We start from the raw sequence: 18,317 nt of genomic DNA on the forward strand, positions 1-18,317 counted from the left end.
AAATACGTCTCCAGCGTGTCTCTCAAGAGTACAAATACGTCTCCAGCGTGTCTCTCAAGAGTACAAATACGTCTCCAGCGTGTCTCTCAAGAGTACAAATACGTCTCCAGCGTGTCTCTCAAGAGTACAAATACGTCTCCAGCGTGTCTCTCAAGAGTACAAATACGTCTCCAGCGTGTCTCTCAAGAGTACAAATACGTCTCCAGCGTGTCTCTCAAGAGTACAAATACGTCTCCAGCGTGTCTCTCAAGAGTACAAATACGTCTCCAGCGTGTCTCTCAAGAGTACAAATACGTCTCCAGCGTGTCTCTCAAGAGTACAAATACGTCTCCAGCATGTCTCTCAAGAGTACAAATACATGCTGTTTAATCTAGCACGTTGCCTAGAAAGGCTTGTTAACAAGAGTACAAATACGTCTCCAGCATGTCTCTCAAGAGTACAAATACGTCTCCAGCGTGTCTCTCAAGAGTACAAATACGTCTCCAGCGTGTCTCTCAAGAGTACAAATACGTCTCCAGCATGTCTCTCAAGAGTACAAATACGTCTCCAGCATGTCTCTCAAGAGTACAAATACATGCTGTTTAATCTAGCACGTTGCCTAGAAAGGCTTGTTAACAAGAGTACAAATACGTCTCCAGCATGTCTCTCAAGAGTACAAATACGTCTCCAGCATGTCTCTTAGAGACCCGTCCACCCACTGCTCTGTGTGGCCGCTAGCCTCTTGTCTCTCTCTTCAGCAACTGTGAGGCGGATTCCTTTTCCTCGGGGAAGAGAAATCCATGGTTTGTTGCCCTTGCCAATAACAAAAATGTTGGAAAGCCGGGTGGCAAAGCTGTTGCCATTGGCATCTTTCACATGGACCACATCAAAAGAGCCGGGATGTCTCTCTCTGTTGGTGATCACACCAATTCTTCCCAAGTTAGCACCCCCAGTCACCATACACAGGTTACCAGTGTCAAACTTGATGAAGTCGGTTATTTTACCCATATCCAAATCAATCTGAATGGTGTCATTCACCTTGATGAGGAGATCAGGGTAGCGAATAGTGCGAGCATCATGGGTCACCAGATGTGGGATTCCTTTTGTGCCCACAAAGATCTTTCTCACTTTGCACAACTTGTACTTGGCCTCCTCAGGTGTAATATGATGAAGGGCAAAGCGACCCTTGGTGTCATAGATCAGACGGAAGTTCTCTCCAGTCTTGTCAATGTTGATGACATCTATAAACCTATCAGGGTAGGTTATATCGGTCCTGACTTTGCCATCAATCTTAATGAAGCGCTGCATGCAGATCTTCTTCACTTCATCGCCAGTCAGGGCATACTTAAGCCTGTTCCTCAGGAAAATGATCAGAGGCAGACATTCCCTCAGCTTGTGAGGGCCAGTGGGTGGACGAGGCGCAAACACGCCGGTTAGTTTATCCAGCATCCAATGCTTTGGAGCTGCTACACGCTTCAGATGTTTCTTGGGACCAGGAGCCATGGCTGCGCTGGGAATGGAAAGAGCCTGGCATATGTTCTTTAAGAGTAGAACATAGTCCTGATGTGCCAAAATCAAATGAAAAACAGCAGTGGGTTCCATATGACCATGACATCGTGGAAAAGGCTTTTCACTAGAATGCTGTGGACAAAATCACAGTTAACGCAGGTTGAGAAATAGATCCCGCACATAAGAACAATCATTTATGAAAGATGAAGCCTTCACCCATGTTTCTTTCTATTCCCTTTTCTTCATGTCTCCCAACTTGTGTGTGTGTGTCTGGGTTCATATGTGTCTTCTGGAGCACTTACCTTGCTTCCTGAGACACTCTCCTTAAACCTGTGACTTGTCAGTAACTCTAGACCACCTGTACAAGGATGAAAAGGGGACTTCTCTCTTCCACCTCCATAGAGGTAGGATGATATGCTCACACTGGCCTTCAAGGCTTTTATGTGGCAGCTGGTTCTGAGCTCACGCCCTCACGTTTGAAGACCGAGCACTTGGAGTGAGTTACTCCTGTCACTAGGAGAGCAATTTCATGGCTACATTCTCATCTTATGATATCTCTCAGGAGCCAAGTGTTGTCAACAGAACAAATGAATAATTGACCCTGTGTGGTGGTCAATCCCCTGTTGGAGCTCTGGATGGGAAGCAAGAAAAGCTTGTGGCTGAATGTGTTCATGAGTACCTGCAAGCTAAGGACAACAAAAGTTGTCCATTTCCTGCCATGGTGAGCAGCCTGGGGATCAGGAAGTTTGGCCAAAAAAAACAAACAAAACAAATCACATGGTTTCTCGACTTGTGTGAAGATGAGCAGTGTGGATTTGCTGTCTGAAAGGGGCAGAGAGGCGACCACGCTTTCCTGAGGTAAGACCGAAGGGCACATGAGGCTGGTGCCTTCAAGTCTTTGAAAGGAAGTGGCCTGGCTTTACTGGATAGTGTCCCTAATGGATTCTGTAACCTTGTCTGTCAGGGACAGATTTCTTTCACCTTGGCCCTGGCTAGACAGCCTTTGCTTGGGGAGAGCTGACCAGATATGTGTATCTCATTCTAACCGTCCATGGTGCTCAGCCTGAATTCTCTGGCCACCTGCCCACCTGCCTCCCATTCAGCTTCTCCATGACAGGAGACAGATCATGATGTCAGAGTCACACAGAGTTTACTAATCCCCCTGCTTTCCAAAGTCTCATGAGAAAACCGAGAAAATCGCCCTTTGCTTGCTTAGATGGCTTTCCCAACACAAGGAGCTGATTGGCAGGGCACTCCCTAAACTCCATGGTGCCCTGCGCTGGTCCAGGACTTATGTTCACGTTGACTACTGTGTCTGATAGTCAGGGGCAGGAAGACAGTAACACAGAATGCCCCACCTCTTTCAGCAAGTTGGCAGAGAGGCTGTGGCATGGGTTAGTTGACGGGCTGCCACTGTGGTCAGGCTTCCATTGTCACATAAGGCAGACCACTGATGGTTTTGTATGTTGTGTCTTCCAATGAGGATTGAGGGGTGTGCCTGTTATTTGTTCTTTTTCTGAGGCTATCTAGCCCATTCTGACCGTGTGAGGTGGTCACAAACATCCAATTGGGTGCAGAGAGGCAAAAAGGGCTCCTCTAGGTGAGGAGTTCCACAAAAGAAACTTTGTTGTGGATACAACTGAGTGTAAGGGTCTCTTCTGTCTTCCAGACATCTTAATGGAAGTGCAGGTTTGCAAGTTTCAAGAGAGACAGTGGTGTCATCTGCTCTCTGAGAGTGCAAGGAGAACGGAAGGGTGGGGACAGCTGCAGTCAGAGCTCAGGGCGATGTTACTCAAGAGTTTCCTCTCCCCATCCTGGTTAGTATGTGGCTTAGTTTGAATGAGAATGGCCCCCATGGATGAACATGTTTGGATATGAAACAGGAGGTGTGGCCTGGAAGGAGGAAGTGTCAGTAGGGGGTCACAGAGCTTTAAGGATTCTAGAGCCAATCCCATTCCAAATAACTCTCTCTCTTTCTCCCTCCCTTTCTTTCTATATATATATATATACATATATATATGTATATATATATATGTCTGTTTATGTGTATATACATATATATATCCCTCTCTCTAATCTCTCTCTCCCTCTACTCCATATATATTATCTCTAATCTCTCTCTCTCTCTCTCTCTCTCTCTCTCTCTCTCTCTCTCTCCCTGTTGCTTGAGAATCAGTGTCAGCTATCACCGCCAGCTCCAATGCCATGACTGTCTACCTATTGCTAGATTCCCATCAGGATGTTTATGTGCTGTCCCCCTCTGCAACTGTGGACCCCTAAGTAACATGCTTTCTCACTTAAGTGGCCTTGGCCACAGTGTTTTGTCAGCAGAATGGGCAAATTCAGTAAGTGAATGCTAGAATAGGTATCTGTCTGCACCAAGTTCCTATCTCAAAGGCCCTAGGGTATTTGGCAAAAGATTCATGACACAGGGAGACACGTGTCAAGCCCTCCTCAGGATGACCTGCTGACCCATTGCGCCATCAATACCAGTAGAGTTCGGCACTGTAGGCTGCCACAGAGACTTGTGTGTGCAAGCTGTGCTCAGCGGTGGCCGAGGGAGTAGACTGCTATTTGCTAAGCTGACACAACACCCATATTCAGAAAGACCAATGCCAGCATTCTCAGCAGTCATAAGAAAGCCCAATTCATTGGTGGATTCCATCAAGACCAGGCTTCAGAAACTCATCTTTCATACAGAGACACTCAGAGGACTCAAACTAATTCATCACTTCAGTGCTTCTCAACCTGTGGGTCTCAACCTCTTTGGGGATCGAATGAGCCTTTCACAGGCTCACCTAAGATCAGAAACAGGAGCAAAGGTAACTGTTTCTTTTTTGGGGGGGGCTCCACAACATGAGGAACCATATTAAAAGGTTGCAGCATTAGGAATATTGAGAACCACTGATCCAAATAATCCCCTCAGACAAGAACCCTGGATTCCCTGACAGCTGGGAAGCTCTCGCTGACACAGAGAGCTGTTCACAACCTGCATGGTGACCATGAGGATTCTGCAGACACCTCACTCAGCAAGAATGTACACAATAACACTGGCTGACACCTTGTAGCTCCATGACAGTGACTGTTCCCCCAATCTAGACCCCGGATGTCACCACTGGACACAAAGCCGTCCAAGGATGCCAGCACCTTGTCCAGCGGTGATGTTCCACAGCCCCCTCAAGTCCTAGTTACCTTTTCACAGTAGCCAGAAAAGTCCTGTAATTTTAGTCAAAGTGAAAGAATCATTCACTGGGATAAAAATACTACCACAGTTTCTGAACTGCTGGAACATGGGAAGGGCAGCGTGGACCCTGGTGGCAGGAGGCTATGAAGAAAAGGACGCAGATTCTTCCAGATCAGCCTGAGGTTGGTTAGAGCAGAAAGAGGAGGAGGATCCTGGGGAGGGGTTGGTTTGAACCCCCTAGGGAGGCATGGTCTTCTGTTCCCAGGAACCCATGCCCTGAACCCTATATATCTCTTCTCCAGGGAGTTTCTCCCGATCAGCCCGCCCAAGGCCCCTGTCCCTGCCCTACATGCTCATCTCTTTCTTCTCAGCTGCCTGGCTGGAACTGGAATTTCCTATGGGCAGACTCCTCTCCTTCCCTAGTGTCTTACTGATTTTCTTCTCTCTTGCCTTGTTCCACACACCCCTCTCCTCCCCTCTGCCCTGTACGTGGACTTCTTTACAGCTGGTCATCGATAAGGATCTTCAAAAATTAGGGGACGACTTGGTGAAGACCCCATGTTGTGTGGAACATGAAGTTGCATAACGTGGATTGCAGAAGTCGGAAGGCTTCTTTAAAATGGGGTGGCCGTGTGTCCGACTTTTCTGTCCAGCCATAGTGCTGGGACAAGTATCAGCTTACCTTGCGGGAGCTAATAGCTCCCACTGCAGGGAGAGGAGGGGTACAGAGCTTGTCCTCATGTGTCACAGCGTGTCACAGGGCGTGATGACTTCAGGTACATAGCTCTAAAATGTTCTGGCCTGGCCCCCTCTTGTGGCTGGTAGGCCACACCAGGCCGAACGAGACCCATGGTTTAATAACCATGGCCCCAGGCCTGTTCTTCAGACCTTGAAAGGAGACACAAGCAAAGGACTCTGTTAGTGACTCTGACATAGGCAGGACTCACCACTGGGCTAGCCTGTTGTCCCACAGCGCTCTACGTGATTCCTCTTGCCTAACCTGATCTCCCTTCCCCAAGCCCAAACCCCTCTCCTTTCCTCCAATGCCCCTGGTTGCATCCTCTGCTTGTCTGCTTCAGGCTCAACTTTCCCAGAATCCATATAAACGGGCAGAATGGGAAAGCCCCTTCTAGGGTTACAGACATTAGGGTTCGTGTCCTCTAAATGGTGCCGCGTATCCATGGCAAAATCAAATATGAAATACATAAAAAGTCACTGGGCTTGTCTACCTGGTCTCACTGGGACTCCATTTCCCACCTCTCCCTGTCCCTCACCTGGGGGTTGGGGCTTCTTCCATTGGGGGGAGGAGGCAACAGAAGAAACAAGAGCAGAGACGATGTATTTGCCTCCGCAGCCCTTTAAGGCGCCATCTCTTCTTCCTCCTGTCAGGGTTCTGGTTATTCGCAGTATGCAAGTTGTCTTCATTTGGGCAGGGCAGAACGCCCTCGGATTCTTCGCATTCTTCCCTCCAGCTCGGGAGAACGTTCAGGGACTCCTCACTCTCCCAGGGGGGGCCAGGGATAATGATGACTTCAGGGTACAGACAAGGAGGCACAGGACCACCAAAGATTACATCACATTCTGTGTCCTGGCTTGGGCCATCACCGATGGTGCCCTCACTCTCGCTGCTGGGGCCAGTGCCCGTGCAGACATCAGCGACTATATTCTGGCTCTCGGGAGCACAAGAGGGTTCATCAATTTCTATGTCGTGGCCTGGGCCATGGCCTATGGTGGACTCACTCTCCCTGTTGGGGCCAGTGTCCGTGCTGACATGAGCGACTGTATTCTGGCTCTCGGGAGCACAATAGGTTTTATCAATTTCTATGTCGTGGCCTGGGCCATGGCCTATGGTGGACTCACTCTCCCTGCTGGCGCCAGTGCCCGTGCTAACATCAGCGATTTTATTCTGGCTCTCGGGAGCACAATAGGTTTTATCAATTTCTATGCCGTGGCCTGGGCCATGGCCTATGATAGACTCAGTATCGCTGCTGGGGCCAGTACCCGTGCTGACATCAGCGATTGTATTCTGGCTCTCAGGAGGACAATAGGTTTTATCAATTTCTATGTCGTGGCCTGGGCCATGGCCTATGGTGGACTCACTCTCCCTGCTGGGTCCAGTGCCCGTGCTGATATGAGCGACTGTATTCTGGCTCTCGGGAGCACAAGAGGGTTCATCAGTTTCTATGTCGTGGCCTGGGCCATGGCCTATGGTGGACTCACTCTCCCTGCTGGGGGCAGTGTCCGTGCTGACATCAGCGATTGTATTCTGGCTCTCGGGAGCATGATAGGTTTTATCAATTTCTATGTCGTGGCCTGGGCCATGGCATATGGTAGACTCAGTATCCCTGTTGTGGCCAGTGTCCGTGCAGATATCAGCGACTTTATTCTGGCTCTCGGGAGCACAATAGGTTTTATCAATTTCTATGTCGTGGCCTGGGCCATGGCCTATGGTATACTCAGTATCCCTGCTGGGGCCAGTGCCCGTGCTGACATGAGCGACTGTATTCTGGCTCTCGGGAGCACAAGAGGGTTCATCAGTTTCTATGTCGTGGCCTGGGCCATGGCCTATGGTGGACTCACTCTCCCTGCTGGGGCCAGTGCCCGTGCTGACATGAGGGACTGTGTTCTGGCTCTCGGGAGCACAATAGGTTTTATCAATTTCTATGTCGTGGCCTGGGCCATGGCCTATGGTGGACTCACTCTCCCTGCTGGGGCCAGTGCCCGTGCTGACATCAGCGATTGTATTCTGGCTCTCGGGAGCACAATAGTTTTTATCAATTTCTATGTCGTGGCCTGGGCCATGGCCTATGGTGGACTCACTCTCCCTGCTGGGGCCAGTGCCCGTGCTGACATCAGCGATTTTATTCTGGCTCTCGGGAGCACAATAGGTTTTATCAATTTCTATGTCGTGGCCTGGGCCATGGCCTATGGTATACTCAGTATCCCTGCTGGGGCCAGTGTCCGTGCAGACATCAGCGACTTTATTCTGGCTCTCGGGAGCACAAGAGGGTTCATCAGTTTCTATGTCGTGGCCTGGGCCATGGCCTATGGTGGACTCACTCTCCCTGCTGGGGCCAGTGTCCGTGCTGACATCAGCGATTGTATTCTGGCTCTCGGGAGCATGATAGGTTTTATCAATATCTATGTCGTGGCCTGGGCCATGGCATATGGTAGACTCAGTATCCCTGCTGGGGCCAGTGCCCAAGCTGACATGAGCGACTGTATTCTGGCTCTCGGGAGCACAAGAGGGTTCATCAGTTTCTATGTCGTGGCCTGGGCCATGGCCTATGCTGGACTCACTCTCCCTGCTGGGGCCAGTGCCCGTGCTGACATGAGGGACTGTGTTCTGGCTCTCGGGAGCACAATAGGTTTTATCAATTTTTATGTCGTGGCCTGGGCCATGGCCTATGGTGGACTCACTCTCCCTGCTGGGGCCAGTGCCCGTGCTGACATCAGCGATTGTATTCTGGCTCTCGGGAGCACAATAGGTTTTATCAATTTCTATGTCATGGCCTGGGCCATGGCCTATGGTGGACTCACTCTCCCTGCTGGGGCCAGTGCCCGTGCTGACATGAGCGACTGTATTCTGGCTCTCGGGAGCACAATAGGTTTTATCAATTTCTATGTCGTGGCCTGGGCCATGGCATATGGTAGACTCAGTATCCCTGTTGTGGCCAGTGTCCGTGCAGACATCAGCGACTATATTCTGGCTCTCGGGAGCACAATAGGTTTTATCAATTTCTATGTCGTGGCCTGGGCCATGGCCTATGGTGGTCTCACTCTCCCTGCTGGGGCCAGTTCCCGTGCTGACATCAGCGATTGTATTCTGGCTCTCGGGAGCACAATAGGTTTTATCAATTTCTATGTCATGGCCTGGGCCATGGCCTATGGTGGACTCACTCTCCCTGCTGGGGCCAGTGCCCGTGCTGACATCAGCGATTTTATTCTGGCTCTCGGGAGCACAATAGGTTTTATCAATTTCTATGTCATGGCCTGGGCCATGGCCTATGGTGGACTCACTCTCCCTGCTGGGGCCAGTGCCCGTGCTGACATCAGCGATTTTATTCTGGCTCTCGGGAGCACTATAGGTTTTATCAATTTCTATGTCGTGGCCTGGGCCATGGCCTATGGTATACTCAGTATCCCTGCTGGGGCCAGTGTCCGTGCAGACATCAGCGACTTTATTCTGGCTCTCGGGTGCACAATAGGTTTTATCAATTTCTATGTCGTGGCCTGGGCCATGGTCTATGGTGGACTCACTCTCCCTGCTGGGGCCAGTGCCCGTGCTGACATCATCGACTGTATTCTGGCTCTCGGGAGCACAAGAGGGTTCATCAGTTTCTATGTCGTGGCCTGGGCCATGGCCTATGGTGGACTCACTCTCCCTGCTGGGGCCAGTGTCCGTGCTGACATCAGCGATTGTATTCTGGCTCTCGGGAGCATGATAGGTTTTATCAATTTCTATGTCGTGGCCTGGGCCATGGCATATGGTAGACTCAGTATCCCTGTTGTGGCCAGTATCCGTGCAGATATTAGCGACTTTATTCTGGCTCTCGGGAGCACAATAGGTTTTATCAATTTCGATGTCGTGGCCTGGGCCATGGCCTATGGTATACTCAGTATCCCTGCTGGGGCCAGTGCCCGTGCAGACATCAGCGACTTTATTCTGGCTCTCGGGAGCATGATAGGTTTTATCAATTTCTATGTCGTGGCCTGGGCCATGGCCTATGGTGGACTCACTCTCCCTGCTGGGGCCAGTGCCCGTGCTGACATGAGGGACTGTGTTCTGGCTCTCGGGAGCACAATAGGTTTTATCAATTTCTATGTCGTGGCCTGGGCCATGGCCTATGGTGGACTCACTCTCCCTGCTGGGGCCAGTGCCCGTGCTGACAACAGCGATTGTATTCTGGCTCTCGGGAGCACAATAGGTTTTATCAATTTCTATGTCATGGCCTGGGCCATGGCCTATGGTGGACTCACTCTCCCTGCTGGCGCCAGTGCCCGTGCTGACATGAGGGACTGTGTTCTGGCTCTCGGGAGCACAATAGGTTTTATCAATTTCTATGTCATGGCCTGGGCCATGGCCTATGGTGGACTCACTCTCCCTGCTGGGGCCAGTGCCCGTGCTGACATGAGCGACTGTATTCTGGATCTCGGGAGCACAAGAGGGTTCATCAATTTCTATGTCGTGGCCTGGGCCATGGCCTATGGTGGACTCACTCTCCCTGCTGGGGCCAGTGCCCGTGCTGACATGAGCGACTGTATTCTGGCTCTCGGGAGCACAATAGGTTTTATCAATTTCTATGTCGTGGCCTGGGCCATGGCCTATGGTGGACTCACTCTCCCTGCTGGGGCCAGTGCCCGTGCTGACATGAGCGACTGTATTCTGGCTCTCGGGAGCACAAGAGGGTTCATCAGTTTCTATGTCGTGGCCTGGGCCATGGCCTATGGTGGACTCACTCTCCCTGCTGGGGCCAGTGTCCGTGCTGACATCAGCGATTTTATTCTGGCTCTCGGGAGCACAATAGGTTTTATCAATTTCTATGTCGTGGCCTGGGCCATGGCTTATGGTGGACTCACTCTCCCTGCTGGGGCCAGTGCCCGTGCTGACATCAGCGATTTTATTCTGGCTCTCGGGAGCACAATAGGTTTTATCAATTTCTATGTCGTGGCCTGGGCCATGGCCTATGGTATACTCAGTATCCCTGCTGGGGCCAGTGTCCGTGCAGACATCAACGACTTTATTCTGGCTCTCGGGAGCACAATAGGTTTTATCAATTTCTATGTCGTGGCCTGGGCCATGGCCTATGGTGGACTCACTCTCCCTGCTGGGGCCAGTGCCCGTGCTGACATGAGGGACTGTGTGCTGGCTCTCGGGAGCACAATAGGTTTTATCAATTTCTATGTCGTGGCCTGGGCCATGGCCTATGGTGGACTCACTCTCCCTGCTGGGGCCAGTGCCCGTGCTGACATGAGCGACTGTATTCTGGCTCTCGGGAGCACAATAGGTTTTATCAATTTCTATGTCGTGGCCTGGGCCATGGCCTATGGTGGACTCACGCTCCCTGCTGGCGCCAGTGCCCGTGCTGACATCAGCGATTTTATTCTGGCTCTCGGGAGCACAATAGGTTTTATCAATTTCTATGTCGTGGCCTGGGCCATGGCATATGGTAGACTCAGTATCCCTGTTGTGGCCAGTGTCCGTGCAGACATCAGCGACTATATTCTGGCTCTCAGGAGCACAATAGGTTTTATCAATTTCTATGTCGTGGCCTGGGCCATGGCCTATGGTGGACTCACTCTCCCTGCTGGGGCCAGTGCCCGTGCTGACATCAGCGACTGTATTCTGGCTCTCGGGAGCACAATAGGTTTTATCAATTTCTATGTCGTGGCCTGGGCCATGGCCTATGGTGGACTCACTCTCCCTGCTGGGGCCAGTTCCCGTGCTGACATCAGCGATTGTATTCTGGCTCTCGGAACCACAATAGGTTTTATCAATTTCTATGTCATGGCCTGGGCCATGGCCTATGGTGGACTCACTCTCCCTGCTGGGGCCAGTGCCCTTGCTGACATCAGCGATTTTATTCTGGCTCTCAGGAGCACAATGGGTTTTATCAATTTCTATGTCGGGGCCTGGGCCATGGCCTATGGTGGACTCACTCTCCCTGCTGGGGCCAGTGCCCGTGCTGACATGAGCGACTGTATTCTGGCTCTCGGGAGCACGATAGGTTTTATCAATTTCTATGTCGTGGCCTGGGCCATGGCCTATGGTAGACTCAGTATCGCTGCTGGGGCCAGTGCCCGTGCTGAACTCAGCAACTTTATTCTGGCTCTCGGGAGCACAATAGGTTTTATCAATTTCTATGTCGTGGCCTGGGCCATGGCCTATGGTGGACTCAGTCTCCCTGCTGGGTCCAGTGCCCGTGCTGATCTCAGCGACTGTAGTCTGGCTGAGGGGAGCACCAATGGTGTATTCAAAGCCTGTGCTTTGGATTGTGCTCAGGGCACACAGTAGATGGAGGCCTGAGTGGATGGTGATGTTGCCCTTCTCCTCGATCTCAGTCTCTCCGCTGTCATCCTCCATATCTAAATCCTCTATGCAGGAGAAATAGTCCTCAGAATCACTGTCAAGGACAGTTTCATAGGATGAAGTACTCTCCATCTCCTCAGAATGAATCTGTGGGGCCGAAAAACCTGGCCAGCTCTCATGCCACAGGTTTTCCGTTTTCTCCTCCATGGCCCCCACCCTGACAGGTGGGGGATGGGACCACCACACGAATCTAGAACGTAAAAGACAAAACCAGGTCTAGAAAAGAAGTTTGTGGCTCTCAATGTCTACATCATGAAAACCATCAAAAAAAATTAGCTATCTCTAACCTCCTTATGATACATATTGGGGTCAGAGGTTAAAAAGAAAATAAATACCAACCCAAACCCCAAAGCAGTTATGAGAAAGCATAAGAAATATTAGAGATGAAATAAGTGGTTCCTTAGTGTTTGAATCAAAGACCAAAGAAACCAAGATCTGGTGATTTGAAAGGATGAAGTCTGACAAACCCTTGACCTGCGTCACCCAGAGAGAAGATTCAAATTCTTGAAATGTGAGACAAGACATGAAGTATGAAAGGACAAGTAGGACCTAGGGAGCCCTGCGTGTGTGTGGTGTGAACTGACTCTACAGAGTTGGTAACCCTGTAAGCAAGAGATTTCTTGAGTCATAAAAGAGACACTCACATTGATAAGATGTTATTAAACCTACATAGCACTTGCTGCCTTCTAGATACTCCACCCTGGGCATGAGGATCAATTCTGGATGTTACAAAACATACAGTGTGATCAATTTAGGGATGATATGGAAAGAGAAACACAACTTCTGCTAGCAAGGACATCCCAGGACCAACAGAGTGCATGATGGGTCTTTCTGTATAGCGGAGACCAGTGTTCCTCAGGAAGCTTCAAAAAGATACTAGGAACGATCATTGCAAACACAGTCTTGAAAACCAGTATAACCCTGAGGCTTAACCCATCACAACAACAACAACCACAAGACACACACACACACAGGCTTGAGTATACTCCTATGTTCTTGAGGAATATCCACTTGTACATCTGTTATCAGATTCCTTGCTTCTTCACACAAGTTCAAACAATACATGACAGCTAGGATGTTTCCTGTTCACAGAGAGTTCAACAGGGAATCCTAGGACAATTCTATGGGGAAACTAACAAGCATGTAAGGAGATCAAGTGAAGAGGTCCACACTTGGCCACAAAAACATCAACTTTTGTCTTTCTCTGAAGAAGAAATAGACATGAGCTTCGTACTGCAATGTCCTCCCCCCTCCCAGTTCCAGAGAAATGGTGACTAGAGCTATGGATCAGTAGCTCAGGCTTTAATTGAAATGGGGGACTTTGGGGCACACACAAGGGGTAGCTGTAATGTCACAGAACAGATGAAAATGATCCCAGGTCACTGTTTACATCTATAGAAGTGTTACAAAGGATTTTTTATTTCATACAGATATGGTTTAAAATAAGAAAAATGAAACCAAAGTAAAACATGGCAAAAAAATTTAAATGGAACAATTAAATAAAATGAACACATAAGCAGAAATCTGTGCCTCAACAAAAAGCATTGAGTGTATGTATCAAAAAGAACAACTGAACACAAAATCCAGCCAACAAAGAGGAAATCTCCCGATGTCAAGGTCCAAGAGATTAGGAGATTCCAGTTTATCAGGTCAAGTGTAGAAGTCCGGTGCTCTCTATCCAACAAGAGTTTCTCTGCAGCATCAAGACAAACTGCAGTCAGTTGTGGGTCCTTATAGGAAGAGATTTCAATAACTTCTCACAAAGGCTTTTTGTGATGTCATAGTAAGGAATGGACCAGTAACAGCAAAGAGCCCAAAAGATGATTCTCTACCCTGCTCCAGGGACTGCATAACTTTTGTCAAGGCTGTGAGCAAATCCCCAACAAGATATAGCTTACACAGCAAAGGGTAACCCTCCTCTCAGGCTCTCAGGGGACAGGGAGGGATGGCAGATGAGGAGCTGGGGACTTGGGAAGATAAGTCTGAAGCAGTTGGGTGCATGCCTTTGGCAGGTCCATGGTGCATCCAGTCACTCAATTTCTCCTGAGCCCCTGAGCTTTTATGATTTCCCCAAAATGCACCTCCTGCTAGACAAGGCATTCAGACATATGAGAAGGTGTGAGACCATTCCTATTGAACATTAGCAGGACACTTTGACTTTAAGAACATAGTAAGCAGGTAACATGGTAACAAGGTAACAAGTGCCATAGTAACAAGGTGGACAGACTCAGCAACTCTGTGCTGACCTTTGTTAGGGACACGGGTATGGATTAGTTAGAGAATGAACCCATGGTCTGTCCCAACGCCCTTTGCACTAGGATGCTAAAGTTCTCTAAGTATTCTGACGACTACAGACATTGTCTCCACATTTCGCATATTCCATTCCTTTATCTAAAACTCATATAGATGGTCATCTAAAGGATGCTAGCCTTCCCCGACACTGGGATGCTGTAATGAAATGGACTGTACCTCATGGTACACATGACAGTTTTTGGTCTTTTTTGCAGGGCATTGGGGTGCAACATAGCAAGTGTGGAAGATAGTTACCAGGGTGGATGAACATTTAAGTGCTTCAAAGGATTTATGAGATAATAGAGGGCACAGGTAGATGTGATAAACATTCACATGGTGATGAAATAGATGGCTTTTACAGCTTGTCCATACTAATAAACTTTGAAAACCAGAAAAATTAAATTTAAAACTATCAAGGAACCATGTTTAAGAATAGAAATATGGGACTAGTCAGAAGAAACTGAATGAAAAGCACAAATTAAGTCAAGAACCACCTCAGAGACATAAATCAAAACCAACAACCTGGGAAGCAAATGTCAAAGCAAATGAACAGCGTCTGTTTTCGTACATCAGTAATATCAAGGTTTATGTTAATCAAAGTCTGAGCTCAACAACTCTGCAAACAACCAAGCTACAGCTTCTCTGCAGAGAAGCCCCAGCCAGGGCCTCATGTGGGCAGAGTCTGCAACTCCTCACAATGGCTCCAGTGAGGTCATAGGAGGAAATGAACCAATCACAGCTATTCACAACCAAGAAATAAAAACCCTTCACCTTCTGTCTCCTAAAACTGCATTGGTTTTCTTACTGTCATGACCAATTCCCTGAGAAACAGCAACATTTGTTCCATGGGTTGTGCTATGTCTCAGACTCTCAGAGGACAGGGAATCCATGTCTGGGGACTTGAGAAGATGGGTCTGAAGCAGCTGCTTACATGGCTTTGTCATGTCCTGTTGCCTCTAATGACTCAATTCCCCCTGCTGGGTTCCACCACCACGGGGCATTACAATGTCCTGAACAGCACCCCCAGTTAGAGACCGGAAATCCAGAGAATTAAGATGCTGTGAAACCTCTCTCTCACAACCTTGAGGACATTTGGACTTTAATAACAGCAGCAGTAACAACAAGAATGGACTCAGCCAGCTTTGGGCTAGCCTGGGTTAGAGACAGGGCTATGGACTAGACAGTGAACACACAGGTTTCTTCAAAGTCCTTTTCACTCAGACCCTCAAACTCTGTGATGACTCCAACTACTGCAGCCCTCTTCCTCTCCACCCTCAGGACACTCAGCTCCTTTCCCTTAAACTCGTAGTTATGGGCACCAAAAGGATGATGGCCTGTCTGTGACACTGCGAGGCCACGAGGAAACTGTCGTCCCTCAAGACTTTCCAGAGCGTGTTCTGTTTAGTGAGTGGCATGGTGGCCAGGAGAAGAGTCTCTACGTGGTCAGGGGATTTATAACCACAGGGAAATGCCAGGGGAAGTAACAAGGGTATGCTCCAAGTGCACAACCAAATCAAATCCCTTATCTTTTACAGGTAACTTAACAAAAGTTAAGGTAAAGAAATAAACCAATGTATGAAATGTCAAAGATGAATGTGTAGAGAATAATAGAAAATGGTTGATGATAAAATTAACTGAAGCAAGGCACAAACTAACCTAATCTAAGCCCAATCAGTCAAAATTCAGACACAAACCCGACCCCACTGGGAAGCACACTCACGATATTCAGGTCAGTTGCGATCACAGATGTTAAGACGCACACTAAAAATCAAAATCTATAAAAATCACAGTCTACAGCAAGTTCTTCGCAGTTAACGAATGGTTTCACCGCAGCCTAAGAACAAGGTCTAGGCCCAGCTGGTGCCTAATATAGGCGGGCCTCTCTCATTCATCACAATGGTTCCTTGTGAGGTCATGGAGCCATGCACCAATCACAGTTGACCAGAAGCCAGCATAGCTTTAGAGTTCTTTGCTCATGGCTCCTCCCACATCGATACCAAGACTCAGTGTAAGGGAGACAGAGGTTATTTGGCTCAGGCTTGCAGAGGATCAGACCAACACGGTGGTGGGCTCAGCTGGTGGCACTGGCAGCAGGGCCTCAGGCAAGGGCTTTCACTGCATAGACATCTCCTCACCCTCAAGCCTAGTGAAATATCCTTGCCATCTAGGCCACTCCTAAAATTCTTTTCAGTGTCAAAACCACAAATCCCGGTTTCTCCTGAGTCAAGATCCCTAAAAGCTCAAACTGCTGAGGGTGACAGTTCAAAGTTTGTTTTCTGTCACATCAATGACTGACATTTCTGGGGGTTTATGCCAAATCAGCAGGGCAGAGAGCTGACTGTGTTGCCTGGTGGCCTAGGTTTACCTTCTGCATCATTCCTATATAGAATGAGAAATATATAATAAGCAGATCATGTGACTGCTTGGTACTTATCTTTTCTATAAGCTGGGAGCTCTGCTCTCTAACTTTTATCATACTCCAGGTATCCTGGACTCTGACCATACAGCCTCATCCCATCAGCTCAGCAGGGCTGGGCCCAGTTAGCCCTTGGATGGGACGCCAGGCATGTTGGCACACATGGTAATCTTACGATATGGGGGTGAAGGCAGGAGGATCAGAAGTTCAAGGTCATCTCTAGACTATTAAGAACAACACGAGCTACATGAGACCCTTTCTAAAAAAGGAAATGAAAACATTTTAATGCATTTTCACAGCTTTGGATTCAGCAATGCTTTCTTATCCCAGCAGCATAAGCACACACCAGGTGAGAGAAGGCTGTTAAGGGAGAACCCGGAACAGACAGACCTGGGCGCTCCCAGGGGAAGAAGAGCAGCTTATGTCCAAAAACTCAGAAGGTGGAAGATAGACCCCTTGTTGCAATCTGAGTCATGGAAAAAGGTCAACATCGACTCTGCTCCCCACAAAATGGGAGGGTTCTGGGTTTTATGTAGCCGAGGCTGGTGTCAGATTTACTATGTAGACAAAAATAGCCTGGAACCTTTGATCCTCCTGCCTTTGTCTCCCAACTCCTTGAACTGTAGGCACGATTCCATGCCTGGCACTGCCTTCAAAATTCTCTTAATTATTATTTTTAGTTCTTTTTGCGTGTGTTCCTAGTGTATGTATGTTCCTATGTGTATGTGTGTTCCTATGTGCATGGGTGTTTGTTCCTATGTGTATGTGTGTGTTCCTATGTGTATGTGTGTGTGAATTCCTATGTGTGTATGTATTCGCAGCATGTGCCTATCAGAAGTACTTGCTATATATCATATCCAAAGCAGGCACTAAACTCATAGGAATCCTCCTGCATCTACCTCCTGTGTGCTGTTGGTATTCCAGGGGTACTCCCCCATACCTGGTTTAATTTACTTTGCATTATGAAAAAAATAGTTTACTTAGTTTGTGTGAACAAAACTGTCTGAAAAGAAGCTGTCTGGCTGTGAACAACAACAATAACAAAGCTCCTGGAAGGAGTCTGTGTTGTGTCTAGAGAGACAGACAGGCTAGGCAGAATTTCAATACTGTGCAGAGGTTTGAATTTGATAGGTCCAGCGGCTAATTACTTTACCTTGTGCTAGTTCTAGCTCCTTGCCGCACTCAGTATCTGAGTTTCTTCCTGTCTTCCTTCCCTCTTTTTTTTTTTTTGACATTTCAACACACACAGGGTTTGGTTGTCTAGTTTGGGCTGTCATGGAATTCACTCTGTAGACCAGGCTGGACTGGAACTCTGTAGATCCACCTTCCTCTGCTTCCTGGATGCTCGGATTAAAGGTGTGTGCCACCACCCAGCTGTCACTCTATCGAAACTAGCACCTCATGATAATAAATAAAAACCTCCTGAAGCTATTAACTTAGCAGAACGTTAGCTTCTGCAAACCGAGAGCTCTAAGAATGTCATCAGATGGCCTGTTCGCCTGTAGAATAGCACTCCCCACTTCTCGATGTACCTGCTGCTCTGGTGTGCCCACAAATGTGTGGTAAAGCTGCCTTGACTTATGATTGTCTTTGTTGTGTAAAACTGTGCAAATCCTGTGAAAGGCTTCCACATTGGAACATGGAATTTTGGGGTAACCTAAATTTGTGTTCCTGGGCCGTGCTCACTCTAAATGACTCCAGAATAAACCATCTCTTATTCCCTTTAGGATGAGAGCTGAGGTGCTAATGTTGGCATTTCTTTATACCTGGGAGATCGATAACACAAGGCATTGTCCTCAGCCACCAAATCTTCAGAAACATCGGAAACCCCGTGTTCAACACAGTAA

At 48.4% G+C, this 18,317-nt stretch overlaps 1 protein-coding gene across 1 annotated transcript; it reads right to left on the reverse strand.

The window, feature by feature from the left end:
• Positions 1-653: 653 nt before the first annotated feature.
• On the reverse strand, positions 654-1,503 carry LOC142852177 (small ribosomal subunit protein eS4, X isoform-like). Its single transcript, XM_075976682.1, has one exon. It carries the CDS (start codon positions 1,480-1,482, stop codon positions 679-681), a length of 804 nt encoding a protein of 267 aa, XP_075832797.1. The 5' UTR covers positions 1,483-1,503; the 3' UTR covers positions 654-678.
• Positions 1,504-18,317: the final 16,814 nt, after the last annotated feature.

The sequence above is a fragment of the Microtus pennsylvanicus genome, chromosome 6 (assembly GCF_037038515.1).
Source record: "Microtus pennsylvanicus isolate mMicPen1 chromosome 6, mMicPen1.hap1, whole genome shotgun sequence".
NCBI classification, from domain to species: Eukaryota; Metazoa; Chordata; class Mammalia; order Rodentia; family Cricetidae; genus Microtus; species Microtus pennsylvanicus.